Source organism: Lithobates pipiens, unplaced genomic scaffold (genome assembly GCF_037356315.1).
Source record: "Lithobates pipiens isolate NorthernLeopardFrog02 unplaced genomic scaffold, aLitPip1_a1.2 Scaffold_13, whole genome shotgun sequence".
In the NCBI taxonomy this organism is placed as follows: Eukaryota; Metazoa; Chordata; class Amphibia; order Anura; family Ranidae; genus Lithobates; species Lithobates pipiens.
Window position 1 is genome coordinate 384,073,210 of NW_027507718.1, and position 23,671 is coordinate 384,096,880.

At 43.1% G+C, this 23,671-nt stretch overlaps 1 protein-coding gene across 2 annotated transcripts in view; it reads right to left on the reverse strand.

Annotated features, from left to right (window-relative positions):
- The window catches only part of LOC143975180 (cytochrome P450 3A24-like), a 35,947-nt gene extending 12,706 nt beyond the window's left edge, over positions 1-23,241 (reverse strand). The window contains exons 1-9 of one of the 2 annotated variants that reach the window (XM_077477280.1): positions 23,074-23,241; positions 19,906-19,999; positions 14,950-15,002; positions 11,541-11,640; positions 9,318-9,431; positions 8,875-8,963; positions 6,250-6,398; positions 5,988-6,115; positions 2,036-2,120 (exon numbers count right to left, since the gene is read on the reverse strand). In XM_077477280.1, coding sequence (XP_077333406.1) covers positions 2,036-2,120; positions 5,988-6,115; positions 6,250-6,398; positions 8,875-8,963; positions 9,318-9,431; positions 11,541-11,640; positions 14,950-15,002; positions 19,906-19,999; positions 23,074-23,144 — 883 coding nt within the window. In that variant the 5' untranslated portion in view covers positions 23,145-23,241. Of the gene's footprint in view, positions 1-2,035; positions 2,121-5,987; positions 6,116-6,249; positions 6,399-8,874; positions 8,964-9,317; positions 9,432-11,540; positions 11,641-12,631; positions 12,791-14,949; positions 15,003-19,905; positions 20,000-23,073 lie in introns of those variants that run through there. The other variant, XM_077477282.1, reaches the window with a different exon arrangement.
- Positions 23,242-23,671: the final 430 nt, after the last annotated feature.

Consider the following 23,671-nt stretch of genomic DNA (forward strand, 5'->3'; position numbering starts at 1 on the left):
ATCCTCTTAATCAACGTAGACTATTTTAATCTTCGTGCTTCGTGCATTAGTAAATAGATAGGAAAGTATATTATATTTTCTTGTTTTAATCTTTTTTTTACATTTCTTCAGTTACTTTCTGGTTTCCAGGCCTAGGCAAATTATGTCATTCATCCCCAGAGCCGTCAGGAGGGGAGGAGGGGTTTTCTCTGCTAAGTGCACCTTGAGCTAAGGGGAGATGGATTCCAGGAAGTAAATGCTACATGAATAATCAGCACTCAAAATGGCCACTGCTAGAAATGCTAGGGGTATATTTCAAAGTGATTTCTCAACAAAATAAAGCCTAGAGACATAGATGGATGGGGGAGTTTGTTTTGAATATTGAAAATGAATGAAATTGGAGGTCCACCGACTGCTGCAAAAATACTGCAGCTGCTGACTTTTAATAATCTGGCACTTACTTGTCCTGGAGTCCAGTGATGTCGGCACCCCAGCTGAGGTTTCCATCAGCTGTCGGGTGCTGCCGCCTCCATTGCGAGAAAGGGAACCCGACAGTGTAGCCTTTTGGCTTCACGCCGGGAATCCTACTGCGCATGTGTGAGGCTCCGCTCCTCTCTCCTACTGACGACAGGGGGAGGAGATGGGAGGAGGAAGGAGCCCGGGCGGTGACGTCAATACCCATGGCTGAGGATCCTGGAAGTGGGGAAAGCATACCTTTGAAAGATAAGTACTGTATGCTGACCCCCCTCCCCCCGAAAGGTGCCAAATGTGGCACCGGAGGGGAGGAGGAGTAAAATGAGCGGAAGTACCACTTTTGGTTTTTATTGCTGTCTGAGTCCCTGTTAGAGAGATTCTCTCTATTTGTCCTTTATACCATTATCATTAAAAGTGAAAGTAAATGAATGATGATCTTTACATCAGGTGCCCCCAGCAGAGTCCGTCCTTCCATCAGGTGCACCCAGCAGAGCTGTCTTTACATCAGTGTCCCCGGCAGAGTCCAGTCCTTACATCAGTGTCCCCAGCAGAGTCCTATCTCTAGATCAGTGTCCCCAGCAGAGCCCAGTCCTTACACTAGTGTCCCCAGCAGAGCACAGTCCTTACATCAGTGTCCCCAGCAGAGCTCAGTCCTTACATCAGTGTCCCCAGCAGAGCCCAGTCCTTACATCAGTGTCCCCAGCAGAGCCCAGTCCTTACATCAGTGTCCCCAGCAGAGCCCAGTCCTTACATCAGTGTCCCCAGCAGAGCCCAGTGCTTACACCAGTGTCCCCAGCAGAGCCCAGTCCTTACATCAGTGTCCCCAGCAGAGCCCAGTCCTTACATCAGTGTCCCCAGCAGAGCCCAGTCCTTGCATCAGTGTCTCCAGAAGAGCCTAGTCCTTGCATCAGTGTCCTCAGCAGAGCCCAGTCCTTACATCAATGTCCCCAGCAGAGCCCCAGTCCTTACATAAGTGTTCCTACTCGTCAGACACACGGGTGGAGGTTTGTCGACAGCTCCATGATTTCTTGTTTCCCCGTATGTTCAGTGGAGAGGGGAGGGGTCTCAGATCCGTGCAACCAATCAGCTTCAGTGTACAAGATAATTGTCTACTTGTACACTGAAGAGAGTAGCCAATTGGCTGCACGGCTCAGGGGCCCCTCCCCTCTCCACTAAACACATGGGGGAAAAAGACCTTTGCGGCGGCAACCATCTTTTTGTAGCCCGCTGGGGTCTTTGTCAAAAACAGTCTTGATTCCTGGGGCAAAAGCCAAATCCCGGAATTCCGATCGGGACGAGGGTTCCAAAAACCGGGATTGTCCCTGGGAAATCGGGACTGTTGGCAAGTATGCATCAGGCCAGGAAGTGGATGCTAGAGTTTGTCTCGCTGAAAAAAATGCCACTTCATTCCATCTCATTTTTTTTAGTTTAATGCATAATTGCAGTTGTTTGATGTTCCTCAACTAGATTTGTTGTGAAGACCTACTATCTAATGAAAATTGCATTCCTGTTGCAGAAAATGTATAGTTAACTCCAGTCTGTGATGCTTCTAGTTCTCAAAATCTTATATAATTTGTTTTACCTTTGTACCCATGAGACTCCTCTTCTGATGATGTCCTATCTTTGGTCTGAGAATCAACCATGAGTTGCAGAAAATCCACTCGGTCCTAAGGAAAAGAAAATAAGATAATAGTGAGCTGATATTTTATATCACACTCATAGAAAAGTTATTTTATGACTTGAAGAACAGCAATTTAAGGATCACCCAAATATAAATGAGGCTACTGATTTGAGAATCATTTCTGAAAATATAGACCTCTGTGATGCTGAGAGCAGTAATTGCTGTCAACGGTGCTCATTAATTCATACAGACATTTTCTCACCTGCAGCAAATCTTTCTATGAGTGGGATTGTAGTCAGAGGGCAGAAGAAGGAAAGATCAAAATACTACACGTTCGTTGTCATTGAGAAACATAGCAGGTACTGGCACTCGATGACCTACTGGAAGATGCGTTGTTTTTCATAACTGTACATCTATGGCCAAGGAGGTAGCCATAGCTTTTGGATAGCAGTTAAGATGTTGACAAAAAAAAAAAAAACTCCCATCCTAAATACATACAGTATCTCCCAAAAGTGAGTACACCCCTCAAATTTTTGTAAATATTTTATTATATTTTTTCATGTGACAACTAGGGATGAGCTCGGTGTTCGATTCGAACGCATGTTCGACTCGAACATCAGCCGTTCGTCTGTTCGGCAAATTCAGAACTTTGTGGACCGTTCGCACCAAATTCGTGTGGCCCACAATGCACTACGCCATCGTAGTGCATTGCTGGCTCATGATTGGCCAAGCATGCACTGTGACCACGCATGCTTGGCCAATCACAGCGCCGGCAGCGAGGAGAGCCATAATTGGCCACAGGCAGGATGCCTGTGGCCAATTATAGCTCAGGGGGTTTAGTACACGCCTCACACTATATAAGGCCGCCAGCGTGGCAGCCTTGTGTAGTGTGTTGGCGTGCAGGGAAAGAGCAAGATAGGCAGGGACAGTGTGTTCTTTTCTCAGCCATCTGCAGGAGTTAGTGGGTGTTGTGTGCCTCCAGAGCAGTATACACCTGTATCTACCCTTTATTGCTGTTGCTCTCTAATACAGCCATCTGCAGGAGTTAGTGGGTGTTGTGTGCCTCCAGCGCAGTATACACCTGTATCTACCCTTTATTGCTGGTGTTCTCTAATACAGGCCTCTGCAAGAGTTAAAGTGGGTGTTGTGTGCCTCCAGCACAGTATAAACCTGAAGATACCCCTCATTGCTGGTGTTGTCTGTTGCATATCTTGCATATTAGCCTTTAAAATTAGCACTTTTGATTTTGAACGTTCAAGTCCCATAGACTTTAATAGGGTTCTAAAGTTCGTACGAATTTTCAGTCCGTTTGAATGTTCTGTTCGGCTCATCCCTAGTGACAACATGGAAGAAATTACACTTTGCTACAATGTAAAGTAGTGAGTGTACAGCTTGTATAACAGTGTAAATTTGCTGTCACCTAAAAATAACTCAACACACTCACTTGCCATTTATGTCCAAACCACTGGCAACAAAAGTGAGTATACCCCTAAATGAAAATGTCCAAATTGGGCCCAAAGTGTCATTATTTTGTGTGGCCACCATTATTTTCCAGCACTGCCTTAACCCTCTTGGGCATGGAGTTCACCAGACCTGCACAGGTTGCCACTGGAGTCCTCTTCAACTCATTCATGACAACATCACGGAGCTGGTGGATGTTAAAGACCTTGCACTCCTCCACCTTCTATTTGAGGATGCTCCACAGATGCTCAATAGGGTTTTAGGTCTGGATACATGCTTGGCCAGTCCACCACCTTTACCCTCAGCTTCTTTAGCAAGCCAGTGGTCATCTTGGAGGTGTGTTTGGGGTCGTTATCATGTTAGAATACTGCCCTGTGGCCCAGTCTCTGAAGGGAGGGGATCATGCTCTACTTCATTATGTCACATTACATGTTGGCATTCATGGTTCCCTCAATGAACTGTAGCTCCCCAGTGTCGGCAGCACTCATTCAGCCCCAGGCTATAACACTCCCACCACCATGCTTGACTGAAGGCAAGAAACACTTGACTTTGTACTCCTCACCTGGTTGCCACCACACATGCTTGACACCATCTGAACCAAATAAGTTTATCTTGGTCTCATCAGACCACAGGGTATGGTTCCAGTAATCCATGTCCTTAGTCTGCTTGTCTTCAGCAAACTGTTTGCAGACTTTCTTGTGCATCATCTTTAGAAGAGGCTTCCTTCTGGGACAACCACCATGCAGACCAATTTGATGCAGTAGGTGGCGTATGGTCTGAGCACTGAAATGCCGACTCACCCCTTCAACCTCTGCAGCAATGCTGGCAGCACTCATACGTCTATTTCCCAAAGACAACCTCTGGATATAATGCTGAGCATGTGCACTTCATTTCTTTGGTTGACCATGGCGAGGCCTGTTCTGAGTGGAACCTGTCCTGTTAAACCACTGTAAGGTCTTGGCCACTGTGCTGCAGCTCAGTTTCAGGGTCTTGGCAATCTTCTTATAGCCTAGGCCATCTTTATGTAGAGCAAACATTCTTTTTTTTCGATCCTCACAGAGTTCTTTGTCATGAGGTGCCATATTGACCTTCCAGTGACCAGTATAAGAGAGTGAGAGTGATAACACCACATTTAACACACCTGCTCCCCATTCACACCTGAGACCTTGCAACACTAACAAGTCACATAGTACCAGGGCGGGAAAATAGCTAATTGGGCCCAATTTGGACATTTTCACTTAGGGGTGTACTCACTTTTGTTGCCAGCGGTTTAGACATTAATGGCTGTGTGTCAAGTTATTTTGAGGGGACCGAAAATTTACACTTTTATACAAGCAGTACACCCACTACTTTACATTGTAACAAAGTGTCATTTCTTCAATGTTGTCACATGAAAAGATATAATAAAATATTTACAAAAATGTGAGGGGTGTACTCACTTTTGTGAGATATTGTATGTATGTAACTCATATGAGCATACATACAAAAGCCATCAAATCACTTATATCTCTCATGTACAAATGGTGTTCTGCCAAGAGATTCCAACATTTTCCCATGATAAGACTCTTTTGAGAATGCAATAGCTGTACCTAATTTCTTTTGAACATGTACAGATATGCAGACTGCAATCACTAATGGAAGTATTAGCAAAAATACTAATTTTTAAATATTCAGAAATAATTCACTGTGCAAATAGAAGATGAATACAAAACGGCATCCTTGTTCTTCTACTATTATTATTTAAAAGAACAGTCCAGTGATACATACAGCCAACTTGATTTTTTCACATCTTAAAAAGGCCTCCTCCTCCCCCAGCTAAATAACTGCTTGCTGACTGTGCTATAGCTGAAAGGTCGTCCATTTCTGGGAGGGCGTCTATAGATGTCCTTCCAGAACCACGACCCTCGCTGCGGCGCGCATCTGGCATGCTCTGTGATCACTGTGTCCTTTGGGCACAGTTTGGAGTTAAGGGCCAATCATAGCCGCCCTTTACCATGTGATCAGCTGTGTCCAACCACAGCTGATCACAATGTAAACACACTTATTAGCATTCCAGTAACCTTCCAGTGTGAAAGAGGACATCTACACTGATAATCAAGGCACTGATCATCAGTGTCCTGATGATCAGTGCAGCCCCAACAGTGCCCATGAGTGCTGACAATCAGTGCCCATCAGTGGTGCTAAACCGTGCCCATCAGTTCTACCAATTAGTTCCCATCAGTGCTGTCAATAAATACCCATCAGTGCCGTATATCAGTACAGCCTCATCAGTGCCTCCCCATCAGTGCCCACCAGTGTCTCCTCATCAGTGCTACCTCATCAGTGCAGCCTACTGGTGCTGCCTATTAGTGCCCATAAGTGCAGTCTCATCAGCGCACATCAATGAAGGAGAAAAATGACCTATTTGCAATATTTTATAACACAAACTAAGTAAAACTACAAGTTTACTTACCGAATTAATACCCTTCTGCCTGTCTTTCTTGATACTTTTAATGGCATCTTGGAAAAAGTTGAGAACACTTAAAGGAAGGAAGCAGAAATTCAGTTTGTCCAATATAGGTATAAGGAATGGACATAGCACTGCAAGAAAAAAACATAGATATAATTAATGGTTAAATGTTCTGCAAAATGGACCAAATGCCTGCTAATATATAGGATTGCAGCCTTAGATAATACATATTTGTAAGTACTAAGTAGGAGACTGAATAGCTTACCTGTAGTTAAGAACAATGGATTGAAAAAGGAGAATTCGAAAAGCTTCCTGGCATTGGCCACAAATGGATCGTTGGGATTGTTCTGTGAATCCACATTCACACTGAATGATGTACTTAGAACAATGTCCATGGCGTAGCTTCCAAAGATGCTGACACAAATATCAAAGCATTAGTAATCAAAAAATAGCCCATATGATATCAACCATTGTCACTCCTATCCTATATTCCTAAAATCCTATATTCCTACAGAATTATACTGACTGTGTTAAAAAATTAAAATACTACATTAGCCCCATGTGTATACACTTCTTTCCCATCCATCATTCTAGCCAATAATAACGCAACTCAAGCAAAGCTGCATAAAATAGATACTAACACCATCCAGTCTAGAACAAAATATTTGTTTGACAAATTGCAATTCAATGTAAACTGATTCTAACTATTTATTCTTAAAAAAACAACTGCAAATAAGTACCAAGTCATATTACCAATGAGTGTGTTTGATTTCATTTAATCAAAATGAACTTTTAGTTTTGGCCGCCGAAACATATCGGCCGAAAATTGTGTTTTCGGGAAATTGCCGAAAGGAAAATCTTGCCAATAAAGGGGCCAAAAATGGGGGCGGGGCCTGTGCGTGCCTCCGCCCCCTGGTGCCGCCCATTGCAGGGGTGTTTTCCTGGCTCGTCCCCGTCCTCCCTCCTCCTTTCCTCTCACCCGACAGTGCGGTGATCTCCGTGTGTCACGGAGCTGTGCATTGAATTGCCCGGGCGGCTGCATTAACATTGTCCCGCCTCCTGTGACAGGCGGTACACTGATCCAATGGCGGGACATTGAATCAGCCTGACATGATTACAGGAGGCGGGACATTGTTACTGCAGCCGCCCGGGCAATTCAATGCACAGCTCCGTGACACACGGAGATCACCGCACTGTCGGGTGGGAGGAAAGGAGGAGGGAGGAAGGGGACGAGCCAGGAAAACACCCCTGCAATGGGCGGCACCAGGGGGCGGAGGCCCGCACAGGCCCCACCCCCATTTTTGGCCCCTTTATTGGCAAGATTTTCCTTTCAGCAATTTGCCGAAAACACAATTTTTTCAATGCACAGCTCCGTGACACACAGAGATCACCGCTCTGATCCGGGCATGGGTAAGGCTGCATTTAGACACTGGCAAGCTGCATGAGGGGGAAAGAGTGTGCCCAGGGCAAGCATTGCAGAGTTTTGTCCGCAGCTAAATCACAAGTTTTTTGTGCCCACAGTGCTGCTGCATCCAAAAGTCATTTGTTTGCCTCTGAAACTATCTACCTCTGGCCACTTGTGTGAATGTAGCCATGCTATATAAACCAGGTCACAGGACAAAGGCTGTACTCCCTTTATTGGCCATATAAAAAAAAAAAATCTTGATTTTGAGCCAGCTAAGTTTTTATCGCCATGTGATAGAATGGGGAAGGGTTAAGTATTTGCTAGTAGAGGTAACGATATGATCATTCCCAATAGAAGTCTGTTGGAACGGAACCAGGTAGCTTGCTTGGGGCCAGTTCACACCAGATGCAGTTACGTGTGCTTTTTTTTTTTTTTTTGCACAAAATGCATGCACAGTGTTTTCCATGTATTCCAATGGCTCTAGTTCACACCATGCAGTCAATTTCCGCACCGGAAACTGACTGCATGGTGTGAACTAAAGCCATTGGAATACATGGAAAACACTGTGCATGTATTTTTATCAGGCAGGCTGCATCTGAGGGGAACTGGTGAGGCTGCTTTGATCTCCTGTACCATGCCTGCAGTCTCTGACCATCTCCTGTACCGTGCCTGCAGTCTCTGACCATCTCCTGTACCATGCCTGCAGTCTCTGACCATCTCCTGCATCATACCTGCAGTCCCTGACCATCTCCTGTACCATGCCTGCAGTCTCTGACCATCTCCTGTAACATGCCTGCAGTCTCTGACCATCTCCTGTACCATGCCTGCAGTCTCTGACCATCTCCTGTACCATGCCTGCAGTCTCTGACCATCTCCTGTACCATGCCTGCAGTCTCTGACCATCTCCTGTACCACGCCTGCAGTCTCTGACCATCTCCTGTATCATGCCTGCAGTCTCTGACCATCTCCTGTATCATGCCTGCAGTCTCTGACCATCTCCTGTACCATGCCTGCAGTCTCTGACCATCTCCTGTACCATGCCTGCAGTCTCTGACCATCTCCTGTACCATGCCTGCAGTCTCTGACCATCTCCTGTACCATGCTTGCAGTCTCTGACCATCTCCTGTACCTTGCCTGCAGTCTCTGACCATCTCCTGTACCATGCCTGCAGTCTCTGACCATCTCCTGTATCATGCCTGCAGTCTCTGACCATCTCCTGTACCATGCCTGCAGTCTCTGACCATCTGCTGTATGAAAATATTTTTTAAAAACAGTCATTTTCAGTATCGGTGCTGTTTCGGTATCGGTTTCGGTTTTCGGCCTAGTGTATTTTTCATTTTCGGTATCGGTTTCGGCACCAAAAAACCCATTCGGTGCACCCCTACTTTTCGTTGTCATCGATTTTCTACAAATGGATATCTACTCCTTTTTGCAAACAGCATTCTGTTAGATTGGTTACCAATAATTCATACACCACATACTTACTCCTTCATGTTTAAAAATTCCTTGTTATCAACTTTCTTCTGGACATTCTTCACTAAAAGGGCTCCATAAGTTTTAATTATTGGGAACATCTGTGGAGATGACAAGATGTGAATGAGGAGAGCCATAAATGCCCTGTAACAGTGTGCAATGTACGTGGTTGTGGTGCATTTGTGCTGCAATTATGGGGTTAATACAGTCAGTGCGGAGGCAGTCAAATGGCTCTGAAAGGCAATCTGAACATGGATTGCGGAGTGGCGGTTTAGACACAGGTCTAAACCTAGCCTAACGGAGCCATTCCTAATATTATAGCTTTGTCACAGGTTGCCTGTGAGAACATAATTGTTGCACTGCTAAGAACATAATTGTTGCACTGCTATTTTTCTGATTTCAGTAGTAAAGATGTGGTGAATTATATATATATTATGTATACAGACAAGACTCACCTGTTTCAGTTTTCCGCTGGTGAATGTAGGCGACAGCACACTTCGTATTCGCTTCCATTGTTCATCCTCAGCACTTGATACCGAAGATTTTAAAGGTCCATTTAGTCCAAAATTCTAAATTGGGTAGAATGTACAGGTGAGAACTGGGTTAGAAAAAAATTAAAATTCTTTGGAGGACAAAAGAAAAGTATACTCAGTCAGCCAATTTTCCCATTTAACCTGTGTGTCTATACAGGAAGGACTCCCCATGCAACTGTCTTTAACTGGCTGCCAGTTGCAGCTAAAGCCATCCTTCATTCATTACCAATAGTGAATGCCAATTACAGTTGTTATATGGGGATCATTAGAAGAAGGCAAACACCATGTCTAGATCTGTAGTATTAGATAAACTGACTCCTTTCCTTATGTTGTTGTGTAGCTTCATCAACTCAAAAAGCAACCAGGCTAGCCAGGAATAAGGACAGAGGTAGAGAAGGCAAAACAGTCAAAATGATGCCTTTTAGCAGCTAACTAAAATATTTAAAAACAGGCTTTTAGAACTATAAAGCCCCTTCTTCGGGTGTTAACTGATTGTCGACCAACGGCTGTCAATTTACTGCGGCAGGTCTCCACGATCCCATGACCTGTCGTAGCTATATGTCGGTTTGCGGGATCGGTATAGCAGGCGCGTGCGCCCACTGCACAGTGGGGGTGCCGATGGTTGTGCCCGATGGTCGCGATAACTACCGGCTGCGAGCGATCGTGGGCACGAGATGCAGAACAGGGACATGTGGGTGTAAACACACAAATCCCTGTTCTCTTCTGTGAGGTGTAGCAGAGTGTGAGTTCCTATTAGCTAGGAACCACAATCTGTCACTTCCTCTAGGTCAGTCCCCTTCCCCTACAGTTAGAAACACACTGAGGGAACACTGTTAACCCCTTGATCGCCCCCTAGTGTTAAACCCTTCCCTGCCAGTGACATTTTTACAGTAATCAGTGCATTGTTATAGCACTGATCGCTGTATAAATGCCAATGGTCCCAAAAATGTGTCAAAAGTGTCCGATGTGTCCACCATAATGTTGCAGTCCTGATAAAAATCGCAAATAGCGACCATTATTAGTAAAAAAAAAAATAATAATAAAAATGCTATAAATCTATCCCCTATTTTGTAGACACAATAACTTTTGCACAAACCAATCAATATACGCTTATTGCGATTTTTTTTTACCAAAAATATGTAGAAGAATACATATCAACCTAAACTGAGAAAAATTTTGCTTTTTTAAAAAAAAAAAATGGGGATATTTATTATAGCAAAAAGTACAAAATATTGTTTTTTTTTCAAAATTGTCGCTCTTTTTTTCGTTTATAGTGCAAAAAAATAAAAACCGCAGAGGCGATCAAATACCACCAAAAGAAAGCTCTATTTGTGGGAAAAAAAGGATATCAATTTTGTTTGGGTGCATCCAAATCTGCTGGGGCTGAAGTGGTTAAGGCAGGAAAAATGATAAAAACGGCAAAATATACATTTTCTATTTTCTGCATTTTTTTGTCATAATACCTGAAGGAATGGCTTTGTAGCTCTAAAAACTTGCAACACTGTTACTCCTGAAAAATAATTATTTTGACGTGGTTTTTTTTTGGTATCCAGCACTTCAGAAGATCTATTATTTTTAGAATTTGTCATGTGACCTCTTGCATACAGAGCTGAAAAATGCCACTGTTACAGACGTTGAGTGTTTTATTTCAGACTGTAAATGCACCTCTATGTAAGTCAATGTGTCCATGCACACATAAGCATATACAGGCCTATTGAAGAGGAGCATTTACAGGCTGAAAAAACAAACACCAACTATTCAGTAGAATAGTGGAGCAAAAAAAAATAAAAAAAATAAAAACGGCCTAAACGCTAGATGCATAAATTATTATACTGACCAAAAGAATGCAATAATGCTTAAAGACTAGACGCATGTGCAATATACAGCATTTACTGCATTTTTAAGCTGTTTTTTCCTGCTAGGAGTTTTGGTGTTGAGAGGGGCTAAGGGTATTCACTGTGTGCATGAGGCCTAACAATGTAATTTAAAATGAATATTATACAGGATTTATCAAATTAATAAAAATAGATATGAGAATAAGTAAAACAGGCACATTGGCTGAAAGAAAACACTATGGAGAAATACTTAGAAGCTAAAAATATTTTACAAACTGTAGTAAGATTCATATGCAGTACAGCCACTTACCCTTCTGTTGGTGAAAACACTGTAACATTCCTTTACAAGAATGGCTTTTATGATTACTGGATCCACAACACCTAGAACTGGCTGTCTACCATCAAAAAACCTGCAGGAAATTTTTTGAATAAGTATTATGATGGTCTGTGAGCTTATGTCATATGATCTACAGAAACTGATCAATTCAATACCCAGTGATAAGCCTGTCTTTGGCCTAATGTATGCTGCAGTGATCACATTTAACTTACCTACCGTAGAACTGTATACAATTATAATATGATTATCTCTAAATTAATGGTTCAGGCAAATAATAGTAAGAAGATTCAAACGTTTCTTTTCCAAGTGTCACTTAATGGTGAGGATTTAAACCTGAACAGTTGTTGTTTTTTCTGGCAAGGTAATTTCTTAAGACAGTTTTCAGCATCAGATGCTGAGAAGGAAGCCATTTTGTAGGGTGGGCTACTACTAATAATGAAAGTGCAGAATGGCAATTATCTTGCATTGTTGATGATACTTATGCCCTGTACACATGGTCGGACATTCCGACCACAAAATCCGTCTGATTTTTCCGACGTATTTTGTCCGAAACCTGTGTTGCATACACAGGGTCGCACAAAGTTGACAGAAAATCCGATCGTTCTGAATGAGGTGACATCAAACAAGTACGTTGGGACTATAAATGGGCCAGTAGCCAATAGCTTTCGTCTCTTAGTTTATTCTGAGCATGTGTGGCACTTTGTCCGTCGGAAATGTCTACACATGATCAGAATTTATGCGTTCGGATTTTGTTGTCGGAAAATCCAACAGAAAAAGTCCGATAGCGCCCACACACGATCGGATTTTCCGACAACATAATAAGATCTGACTTTTTCCATCGGAATTTCCGACCGTGTGTACAGGGCATAAGACATATAACCTGGTTTAGCTCACAAAATGCAGTACTTACAGTAAGTAACTACTACACTTTCAACTCAATGTAAGTGAGAGGATTGCAGTTATATCATACACTGCAAATGATTTGCCCGAAATCCAGAGCTAATGTAGAAAAAATAAATGTAGTTCAAATGCTAATAGAACCAAGAAATCATGAAGAACGGTACCACACAATCAGGCTCAAGTAGTAGCTGAGACACAGCATGGATCTCCGACAATTGGACCATCGTACTCAGCCTCAGGAGCAGATAACTGAGACACTACATGGATCACCGGACAACCGGCCCAACGCACTCAGTCTGTGGTAGGTTCAGAAACTCAGTAACCTTTAAGAAAAAAAATACATACAATAGTTTAGGGGCACATCCATATATATAACGAAAAGGTGTAACGGACATTAATTGTACAAGACTCAAAATACAATACATGGTCCTGTAGGTCATACTGGGAACTTACCAGCAATGATATTAGCTAATCAACTACTCTGTGACTTTTCAGGACACCATGCACATATAGGTAAGGCACCTATACACTGCCACTGATACCAACGGAATACCAACATTACCATTCAATATATGACATCACAGTTAAACATAACAAAGCTGAGGCACACAATCTTGATAGCTTTCCACTTAGCTTCTTCAAATTTTAAAATCAGCTTTTGTTGAGCTGGCCACTCACAGTTCAAATGTTGCTCTTTCAGCAAGAATCAGCAGAAATTTGAGCCGTGTATGACCAACTTTTTAGACAGGGCTTTCTTATTTACTGATTGCTTTTACATGAAAGCCCAAAAGGATCCCTATCTGCTGGGAGAGAGAGCTACTGTTTACATGTAAATAACATGCATTCATATGTAAATTGTGGCTGCATTTATATGTAAATAGCAGCGTCCAGCAGCATTGATATGTAAATAAAGGTGGCATTCTTATGCATATCATGCCCCCCTGAGGTCATATCCACCATCACCTATACTGAATGCTGCCCACTGAGGAGGGGCATGCTTAAAAGTCCTGCCTGCAACTGTGGTCATTAAGCCTACCATCATCCTGTTCTGCAAAGGTAAGCAAATTGGTGGTGGGGGGGAGGGTAGTGTGGGGTGTTCATAGGTAGGCAGAGAAGGAATTACAGCTTGGGGTGCACAGGTGAGCAAGGAGGGGATTTATGGAGGTAAGGAAGGTGGGTGCAAAGATGAGCAGAGGAGGCAGGTAGCGTTAAGGGGGGGTTAGAGTGAAGAGAATGGGGGAGGTTTGGGGGTGCAGAGGCACTGCTGTGTATCTGCTAAAGGGCAGCACATTTCTGTGGTGTCAGGAAAGCGATTTTGCATGTGTTCCCAACACACACATGTAAATGCAGGCTACATGTCTCAGTTACATTGGTGGTCAGTGTAAATCTTCTCATGGGGCTTGGCTTTCATTCACACTAGTGGCCAGTGTGAATGATCCCCTTACATTAATGGTCAGTGTAAATCCCTTCTTACATTGGTGGTTACTGTGAATGCTTCTATTACATTGGTGGTCAGTATAAACCCCTATTACATTGGTGGCTGGTGTTGAAACTCCTCTTTATATTGGCAGTCAGTAAAAAAAAAAAAAAATCAGCATTGCCATTGATCACACCCTCCCCTCCCCTCCCCTCAACACTGCCACTGATCCCCGGAGTTCTAGGATCCCTTGGAGTTTTCTGTCTATTGATGGGTCTGTTCACCACCCCAGTCCATGGTGTGCAGGCAGTGAGGAGATGGTGTGCTGTAACCTCTAGCAACCAATCAGTGAGCAGTATTACTGTACAGTAATCTCTAGCAACCAATCAGCAAGCAGAAATCATGTGTTGTAACCTCTAGCAATTAATCAGTGAGCCATATGTGTGCTGTAACCTCTAACAACCAGTCAGTAAGTGGTAATGATATACTGTAACCTCTGGCAACCAATCGCAATTGCTCCCTGATCTGATACAGTGAACCGATTTTGAGTCCAGTTGCTATTTATTGTATGTCTCAGAGCAGGTGGAGAGCGAAATTGCATGGGGGGGCCCAAGAAAATTTTTGCCCGGGGTCCAATCCATATTAAAGACGGCCCTGTTTACTGGGTGTGCTCTCCTCCGTCTTCTCCAGGCAGCTTCCTCCGCTCTGTCCCACTTCTGCCAAAGCGCTTGGCATGCAATAGGGATGCCTGGCGCTTTGGCCAACCGTGAAACAGGTCTCACTGTGCTGCCTCCTGATTGGCGGGGAGGCACTGTGGTGTGAAAATGGCGAATATTAATTCACTATGGTCACACCGTCATCTAAAGTTTATAGACACCTGTGCCTTCTATAAGATCCAGTAAGCAAATTTAGGCTGGGACTCAAAACAATGTACATGAAGTGTTCTCTATATTGTGGATACAAGCAGAGCCCACAACTTTCAAAGACCAGTGAAATACACAACTAATTGCTCAGCTTTTTCTGCAAGGTAATCTATTTGGGTAACACAATAAAGAAAGAACTTACCCCCATATTTTGCCATATTTTTTAAAACATTCCATGTCAAATTCAGCGAGACCCTGGTAAAGAGAAGTTCACAAAAAGTGAGACAGTGCAAAATACAGTATATGGTTTGAAGTACTGCAGTCATAAGTTAGAATATACAGTATATTTTGTAAAAAAAAGTTAATGTTGAGCTCTAGTTAGATATAAAAGTCACAAAATGCAATTCTGTAATCATTAATATCTTATTTTATTTTATTTTATTTTTTTATGTGTAAGTACTTGAATTTGACTTTTGAATTTTAGCCTATTGCAGCCCCTGTACAGTAAGGCTGGAGTGTAAGAGGAAGAAGCAGCACATAGAAACAAGAAGCATGCTAATAGGAAGAGAAAAGCAGAAAGGTGAGCTCATTGCTGTGCTACTTCTCCTTTCACTGTCCAGTAACAGATGGGGAAGAGCCCAGGATAACCTTCAGGTTCAGAAATCAGCGGGTTGAATGATGCTGGCCATTAGACTGAGGACATTTAAGTCCCGGGTCACACTAATGTGGTGCAGGATTTGCAGCGATTCCTGTGTGTTTCCCACACAGCATGACAAACACACTCCGTTCATATGAACCTCTGTGAATGTCAATGTTAATTTAACGCCACCCCAAAAACTGTTCACAAAACACAGAGCGATTGGCTGAATCGGATCGCATGGGTGTTCACATCAATGTGATCCAATTCCAATGTGGCAAAAAAAAGTTGCATGTACCTTTTTCGTGCAGGTGCGGTGTGACTTGAGCCATAGAAAATGAATGGGCTCAAATCTCACTGCAAAGAATCGTATGTGACTTCCTGTCTGAATCACATGAGGTTTCCCGCACCGTATCAGTGTGAACAGGGACTAAGGGCAGGGATGTGCATTTGCCCACATGTGATGCTGAGCCTATCATTTGATTGAACTGGAATTCATTAAATGAAATAGGTGAGCAAGGGATATTAAGGCCGGGTTCACATATGGTGGCCACAGTTCCCAGCATGGGGTCTGGTGTGTTCCTGTTCAGGTGCGAATCAGGCCGAATTTTTGCCTGAATTTGCACCTGAACCAGACCCAAGCACACATATGACCCTTTTGGAATGTGGACAGTGGCCGCCCCAGATATGTGTGACTGGCTCCATTGAGAGCCGGTCACAATCGCATGTTATGCAAATTGGATGCATCCAATTCGCACATATGTGAATGCGGCCTAAGGCTGAGTGAGAAAGGGCTAGATGATGCCGGCCATTCTCCAGCCAGGAATAGAAGCGGGCTCTATCTAACGTGCTGTAGCTTTTAATGCGAACTGTGAGGTTCTTACAGTGTGCAGTAAAATTAGAGCAGGCGATTTCAGTACTGAAGAAGAGCTTACACAACTGTGGAAGATTGAAGGCAAGGCTGGAGTTAAGTTTTGCAGTATACCGAAAAGCAAAACATTTTTTTTTTTTTTAGTTCTGGATAGAGTGAAGAGGAATTAGAATAACTGTCAGGTTTTTATTGTCGGTGCCCCTGCTATGGAGTGCCTCATTTGACTTGTTTACTGTTATTACAGAAAGTGAAAGAAAATCCCCAAATTTCGGTTGTCACCGGAAAAGGAATAGAGGGGAAATCTTCAATTGGGGACACTAGTGCTGGTAAAAAACAGAGAGTCCCTCACTTTGGGGGGGGGGGGGGGGGTGTCCTTTCATTTCCTGTTTTAGCTATGTGACAGGAAGTCAAGAGAAAGCTAATAAATGTTTTGCCTTTAGTTTCACTTGAAGGTTATTTTGTGTTTCCAGTGTTAATGAGAATTATGCTAAGAACAGATCTTTTTAAAATACTGACACTGCTTTCTAGAGTAAATTTGTAAGTATTTAGACAGAAATTGGGCAGAAATAGTTTAATCCCTTACTTCCTGAACATCTGCCATTTGTTTATAGGATCATATTCCACTAAGGAAATGCTAAAATTCCAATTCTGCAAACATGTAACACAGACCAACTAAAGGCTTCTACAAAGTTTGCAAGTGTATACATTTATGTTAAAGCCTTGTACACACGGTACGACTGTTGGCAGGGGATTGTCTGTTGACAGACTGTTGTCCTAAATTCTTACCGTTAGTACGCTCCTTTTGACAATTGTTGTCCAATTTTCGGCTAACAAATGTTGGATGGCAGGCTAGTAAATTTTCGGCGGAAAAACAGTTTGACATCAGATTTTCGTATGGTCAGTACACAAATCCGTCACACAAAAGTCAAAAATACAAACACGCATGCTTGGAATCAATGCTCACCAAACACAAAATTTGGCAAAAGGGGCCCAAAGGTGGCGCTCAAGAGCTGAAATTCCTCACAATACGTCACTACGTTCGTGTTTGTTGTACGGCATTTGTGTACCTCTAGTATGCAAGACAAGATCCTGGCACACGCCCTTTTGACCAAAAATCAGATGCTCAGTTGGCCAACAATCGTATCGTGTGTATGAGGCTTTGGACTTGCAGTTGGGGGAAGGTGAAAGAGTCACATTTTTACAGCCCCCTAACCTCCCCCTTAAGCTGCAAAGGCAGCAGATGGGGTTGCACATATGCCGTGGCTGTGATGCTTTGCAACAGGGATATGGGAGGGCACAGCAATATGTGGATGAGTGGAGGGACATGTGAATGGGTAGGTGTACTCAGTACATCTTGCTCATTTTCATGGGGGTGGTATCAGGGCTCCATAAGTACAGGTGCTGTGCTCCTTACTCATTCACGTTGGGTAGGTGCAGTATTAGGGCTCCTAATTATTGGGGTTCCATAAGTAGGGGTATTATGTGCCCCTTATTTATTCACATAGTGGGATAGTATTGGGGTCCCATGAGTAGGGGTACTATGTATTATTTTCTTACTCCTAGGGGAGGTACAGTATTGGGGTCCCATGAGTAGGGGTACTATGAATCCCTACTCATTCACACTGGGGGGACAGTATTGGGGATCCATGAAAAGGGGTACTGTGTACCCCTAACTTCTTCATACTGGGGGGGGGACAATATTAAACCCGCATCGTGCTCGTATGACCTGTGATCTCTCAGAAGATTGTGTACAACTTAGAGTGACAAAATACACCCCTGACATTAAAATTCTCACAAAGGAGGTTCAAGGCCAAGGATCGCATTAAGAGACTTTTATTAGCAGAATTTATTTGTTGCAGGAATTGGGATTGATCTACAGAGTGAAGGGCAGGAATAGGGACTGATCTAAGGTGTGAAGGGGCAGGAATTGGGGCTGACCCGAGGTGTGAAGGGGCAGGAACTGGGGTGATCTGAGGTGTGAAGGGGCAGGAATTGGCACTTATCTGAGATGTGTAGGTGCAAGAATTGGGACTGATCTGAGATGTGAATGAATTGGGACGGATCTGACATGTGAAGGACAGGAATAGGGACTGATCTGATATGTGAAGGGACAGGAACTGGGGTAATTTGAGGTGTGAAGGGGCAGGAATTGGGACTTATCTGAGATGTGAAGGTGCAAGAATCAGTACTGATCTGAGATGTGAAAGGGCAGAAACTGAGGGTGATCTGAGGTGTGAAGGGGCAGTAACTGGGGTGATCTGAGGTGTGAAGGGGCAGGAACTGGGGTGATCTGAGGTGTGAAGGGGCAGGAACTGGGGTGATCTGAGGTGTGAAGGGGCAGGAACTGGGGTGATCTGAGGTGTGAAGGGGCAGGAACTGGGGTGATCTGAGGTATGAAGGGGCAGGAACTGGGGTGATCTGAAGTGTAAAGGGGCAGGAACTGGGACTGATTTGAGGTGTGCAGGGGCAGGAATTGGGACTGATCTGAGATGTGCAGGTGCAGGAACAGGTTGATCTGTGATGTGAAGGGGCAGGAATTAGGACTGATCTGAGGTGTGCAGGGGCAGGAATTGGGACTGATCTGAGTTGTGCAGGGGCAAGAATTGTAACTGATCTGAGATGTGAAGGAATTGGGACTGACCTGAGATATGAAGGACAGGAATAGGGACTGATCTGAGGTGTAACGGGGCCAGAACTGGGGTGATGTGAGATGTGAATGGGCAGAAATTGGGACTGATCTGAGGTGTGAAGATGCAAGAATTGGGACTGATCCGAGATGTGAAGGGGCAGCAATTGGGACTGATCTGAAGGATCTTTATTAGGATGACCAATATCATCTCACACTTTTTTTCCAACTGTAGATTCTGCTGAAGTCCTCCTCTGGCATATTAATTTGAAGTTTATAAGATTTACCTCATAACACATCTCTTCTGAAAAAAAGGTAAGTTACCATTTATATCACTTAAAATTCAATGTTCATTTATTACTATGATTGAAGTTGTTTTCAGAAATTACTTGTCCTTTTCGTGATCAAGAGTGTGAAGTTGGCATTGTTTTATGTAGCCGGCACTCTCAATTTGATTGAAAAAAAAATTCGGCACACTATGCTCAAAAGGTTGCCTACCCCTGCTCTAGACCTTGATTATGCATAGATCCCAGTAACATATTTTTGCATTTGTATCATTCTGTTAATTCATCTGCAGATCAAAGAGATGAACTTAGATTTGCAGATAATGTCAATTAAAGCAACCGGACCAGTTAAAAAAAAAAAAAAAAAATTATTTAATAAAAAGTTCCTCTGTTTTACCCCTTATTAACCCTTAGTTTAATTTAATCAGCCCTTCCAAATGTCCAAATTGGAAATCATTAGTGAGCACTAGTGGAGGTGTGAAACAAAAGGATTTTCCCTCTATTCCCATAGTGTCTTTTGCTGTATGCTGTGTGATGTTGCTTTTATACGGTATCTTCAATAAAATTAAATAATATATCTTTTAGAAAACAAATGTGTTCTATGCCTTTGCAATGACTGGAGTTTATCCTGTGTAGAAAAACACTTGTCACAGCATATATGTGAGCGAGCCCTTTGATTTTAAAAATAATTATAAATCTGGTTAACATAAAACTTTGCCATAAACAGATTGTATACTTACATTTTTGTTTTCAAGAAAAGTCCCAATAAATGGCAGGGGTTTAGGACCTGGTATTCCATACTTTTTGAAAATTCCGTAAGGCCAAATCCCATAGCTGAAAAAAAAAAAAAACAGCAGATAACAGATGTGAATAAACATGAAAAGTCAGATGTCAATGGGCAAATAAATAGAAAAACAGCAAAAAAAAAAAAAACAGACAGAAGTTCAGCTTAAGGTGACATTAAACAGTACCCTTTTTTTGCAGATATAATTCATACATATCCACTACTTAATGGCCCTGTAATTTATATTTCATGTGATTGTTTCTTTTTGTGTTTTTTCTGCCTCCTTCTAATGTCCTCTGTGAACTCCGAAACCTCTCCTTTTACCTCTCTGTTTGTTTATAATGAGCAGTAGATGTTAGCTGTGATCATATGCATTGCTCTATGCACACTACAACCCATAGGGACTGATTTACAAAGCATTTGTGTCATGAGTAGCGGCACACGCCGATGTGCAACGGCCATTTTTGTATTTACAAAGCATTTGTGCCTGTAACACAGCGCAATTCCCCATTTACTATCATGTTGCCAACGCATGGGCGGCCGCGATCTGTGCGTCGCTATAGATCTTCAACTCAGAATTAAAACAAGCTGGAAGTGCAAATATCATGGGGGTGATGTGAGGAAGTATAGATATGACTGTCCAAGTAACAAATATGGCCAAAATAGGACGGAATATTAACTTTCTCTGAGCAAGCTTGCTGCACCTGCAAATACACTCGGAACTGCGTGAGATCATTTTATGCACTGCGCATGCGCAAACGGCATTTACGCCCGTTCAAGTGCTCTGGTTCACTGCGCCGGCAAAATCTTAGTGAATGTCAAGCCACGTAGATTCATTTGCATAAGTTGAACAGGCGCACCTCTCAACTTGAATTTTTTTTGCGCTGGTTCACTTCTATGGGTTTTTTTAAAGGCTATTTGCACACAGGTCATGTTAGCATTAAGAAAAAAAAAAAATTAAGAAAAAAAATGCGTGGGGGTCCCCTGAAATTCCATACCAGGCCCTACGTGCCCGTTCACACAGGGGCGACGCGACTTGCAGCGCGACTCACAGACGCGACCTGCACACGACTTCAGCGGCGACTTGCAAAATGACTTCTGTATAGAAGTCAATGCAAGTCGCCTGAAGTCGCCCCAAAAATAGTACAGGAACCTTTTTCTAAGTCGGAGCGACTTGAGTCGCTCCTATTAGAACGGTTCCATAGTACAGAATGGAACGCGACTTGTCAGGCGGCTAAGTCGCCTGACAAGTCGCGGTAGTGTGAACGGGCACTACAGGTCACTGTAACACATTGCTCAGATGTGAGCGTGCACAATAGAATAACTTGGAATTCTGGTGTTGAGCATTGAAGTTAATTTCAGTTTGCTCAGCGTGAATAGGGTTAAAGCGTTGAATGTCCAAAAAGATCAAAAAATAAAATTTGTAAGGCAAAGGCTTAATGAGCTAGTATGCACCACAAAAAAAGCTCCCACTGGGCCGCCCGATCACCGCTGAGGCAGCTGACAGGTTTATGAGATATTCATTTTACCTACAGGTAAGCCTTATTATAGGTAGGTAAAAATGACCAAGCAGACAATACAACCGCTTTAAAGCGGAGCTCCACCCTAAAGTGGAGCTTACGCTCATTGGAACCCTCCCCCCCCTCCGGCGCCACAATTGGCACCTTTCAGGGGGGAGGGGGGTGCAGGTACCTGTACAGTACAGGTATCTGCACCCACTTCCGGCATAGATATCTGCAGAAGCTACACCCCTTTCTGCAGAATCCACGCCCCTTCCCGAAGGTCCCCCGCTGTCTGCTGGAAAACACACGGATCCCAGAGACAGCGGGGACCATCCTTATTGCGCAGCGCGACTCGCGTATGCGCAGTAGGGAACCGGGAAATGAAGCCGCAAGGGTCCACTTCCTGATTCCCATACCCAAGATGGCGGCGGCAGCACCCGAGAGACGATCGAGAGAACGGCTTCGGGTGCCGACATCGGGGGCGCGCTGGGCGGGTAAGTGTCATTATTTTAAAAGTCAGCAGCTGCAGTATTTGTAGCTGCTGGCTTTAAAAAAAAAAAAAACGGCGGACTCCCGCTTTAAGTGCTAATAATGTCCAATATACTAATCCCATAATCGGTGCTGACGGTCCTGTTTTTACTGGGCTGTGGCAATATTGATTTTTTTTTTTTCAGAAGGCTGCTGTTTATATATAGAAGTGTCACCTCATGTATAAAATTTGTTCTAATAAAAAAAAAAATTCTCATTGCCTGTATCAGAGTGTCATTACAGGCGGTCCCGGGTTACAAACAAGATAGGGACTGTAGGTTTGTTCTTAAGTTTAATCTGTTTGTAAGTTGGATCAGGTACATTTTAAGTGTAGCTGCAGCAAAAAAAAACAATTTTTAAGCTTTTGATAGCATAGGGAAGGGTTATCCCCCCTGTAATGTTTGTTTTGCTGTCTGTGCCCCTGTTCAAAAATTTCACCTCACTTTCCGTCCCAATGACAATTGAATTTTGAAAATTTTAGGTTGTTGTGGAAACAATCCTTGGTGATAAAGCTTCAGTGGAGACACCTTTTTCCCCTAATAATTCTTACAGGAGTGAATTTCCCTTCCTAGGGGTAGATTTCCTCTCACTTCCTGTTGTGTCCCTCCGTCTGTAAGTACGAGTCGTTTGTAAGCTGGATGTTTGTAACTCGGGGACTGCCTGTATGCAGTCAGTGTTTAAAAGGCAACTTGAGGCGACTTGCATTGACTTCTATAGAGAAGTAATTTTGCAAGTTGCCGCAGCGCCGGTCTTGTCCAAGTCGCCTGGCAGTCGCACTGCAAGTTGTGCTGCCTCAGTGTGAACCGACACAATCTCCCCAAGGTAATACTTAAAACCTGGCCTGTAAGTGGGCACTGAGGACAGGGATGATGGCCACTGCAACTATAATATATTACTTACCATAAGCAGACTCTATGTAGTGCTTTGGATTTGGGGAAAGGGTACAAAATTGAATAACAAAAACACTGCCCTTTAAAGCAGACACAATTTAAAGTATATACACACCGAAAAAGGATTATACAAAAATAAAATAGGCACACATGTGCAGAGTATGAAAAAGTAATTGGTTCATTAGGAAACAATGATATACTCACTAAGTGAGAAGTGCCAGCAAAAGGATTAGCAGAATCCATGTTTCCTTGGAGAAATCTGGGAGGAAATACATGTTTATATCTTCTTCAGTTGTTGGACCTTCCCTTGTATATACTAGGTCTTTCCCTTCTTCTTCTTCTTCTGACTGTCTGCACTATGGCAGCTGTTGATATACTGTTTCCTGTAGAGTGGTGACGTCATAATATAGGTGGAGATCAGTGACAAGGCCAGAGGCCCAGCTATGGGTGTGTGCAGAGAAAGCACATATTAATGTTTTACTGAGAGCACTAAGCTTGGAGGAGGGAATACAGATAAGGAAGGAATATTACAGAGTATCAAATGCTCAGTTTATGTCTCTGGAGTCTGTGGTACACATACACCGTATTCTGTAATGTAATGTTACGAATCCCAAATAGGTGCTCATTCTCATTGTTCTTAAAGTGGCAATAAACCAAAAAACAAAACTATAATATATTGCAGTTTACCAATCTTTAAATGTGGTAGCTGTATTCATTTTCTCTTGTTAAAGAGGAACTGCAGTCTGCTCGCACAATTTGTAATAAAAACATCTTTGTCATTCTGAAGCTTCCCTCCAACCAC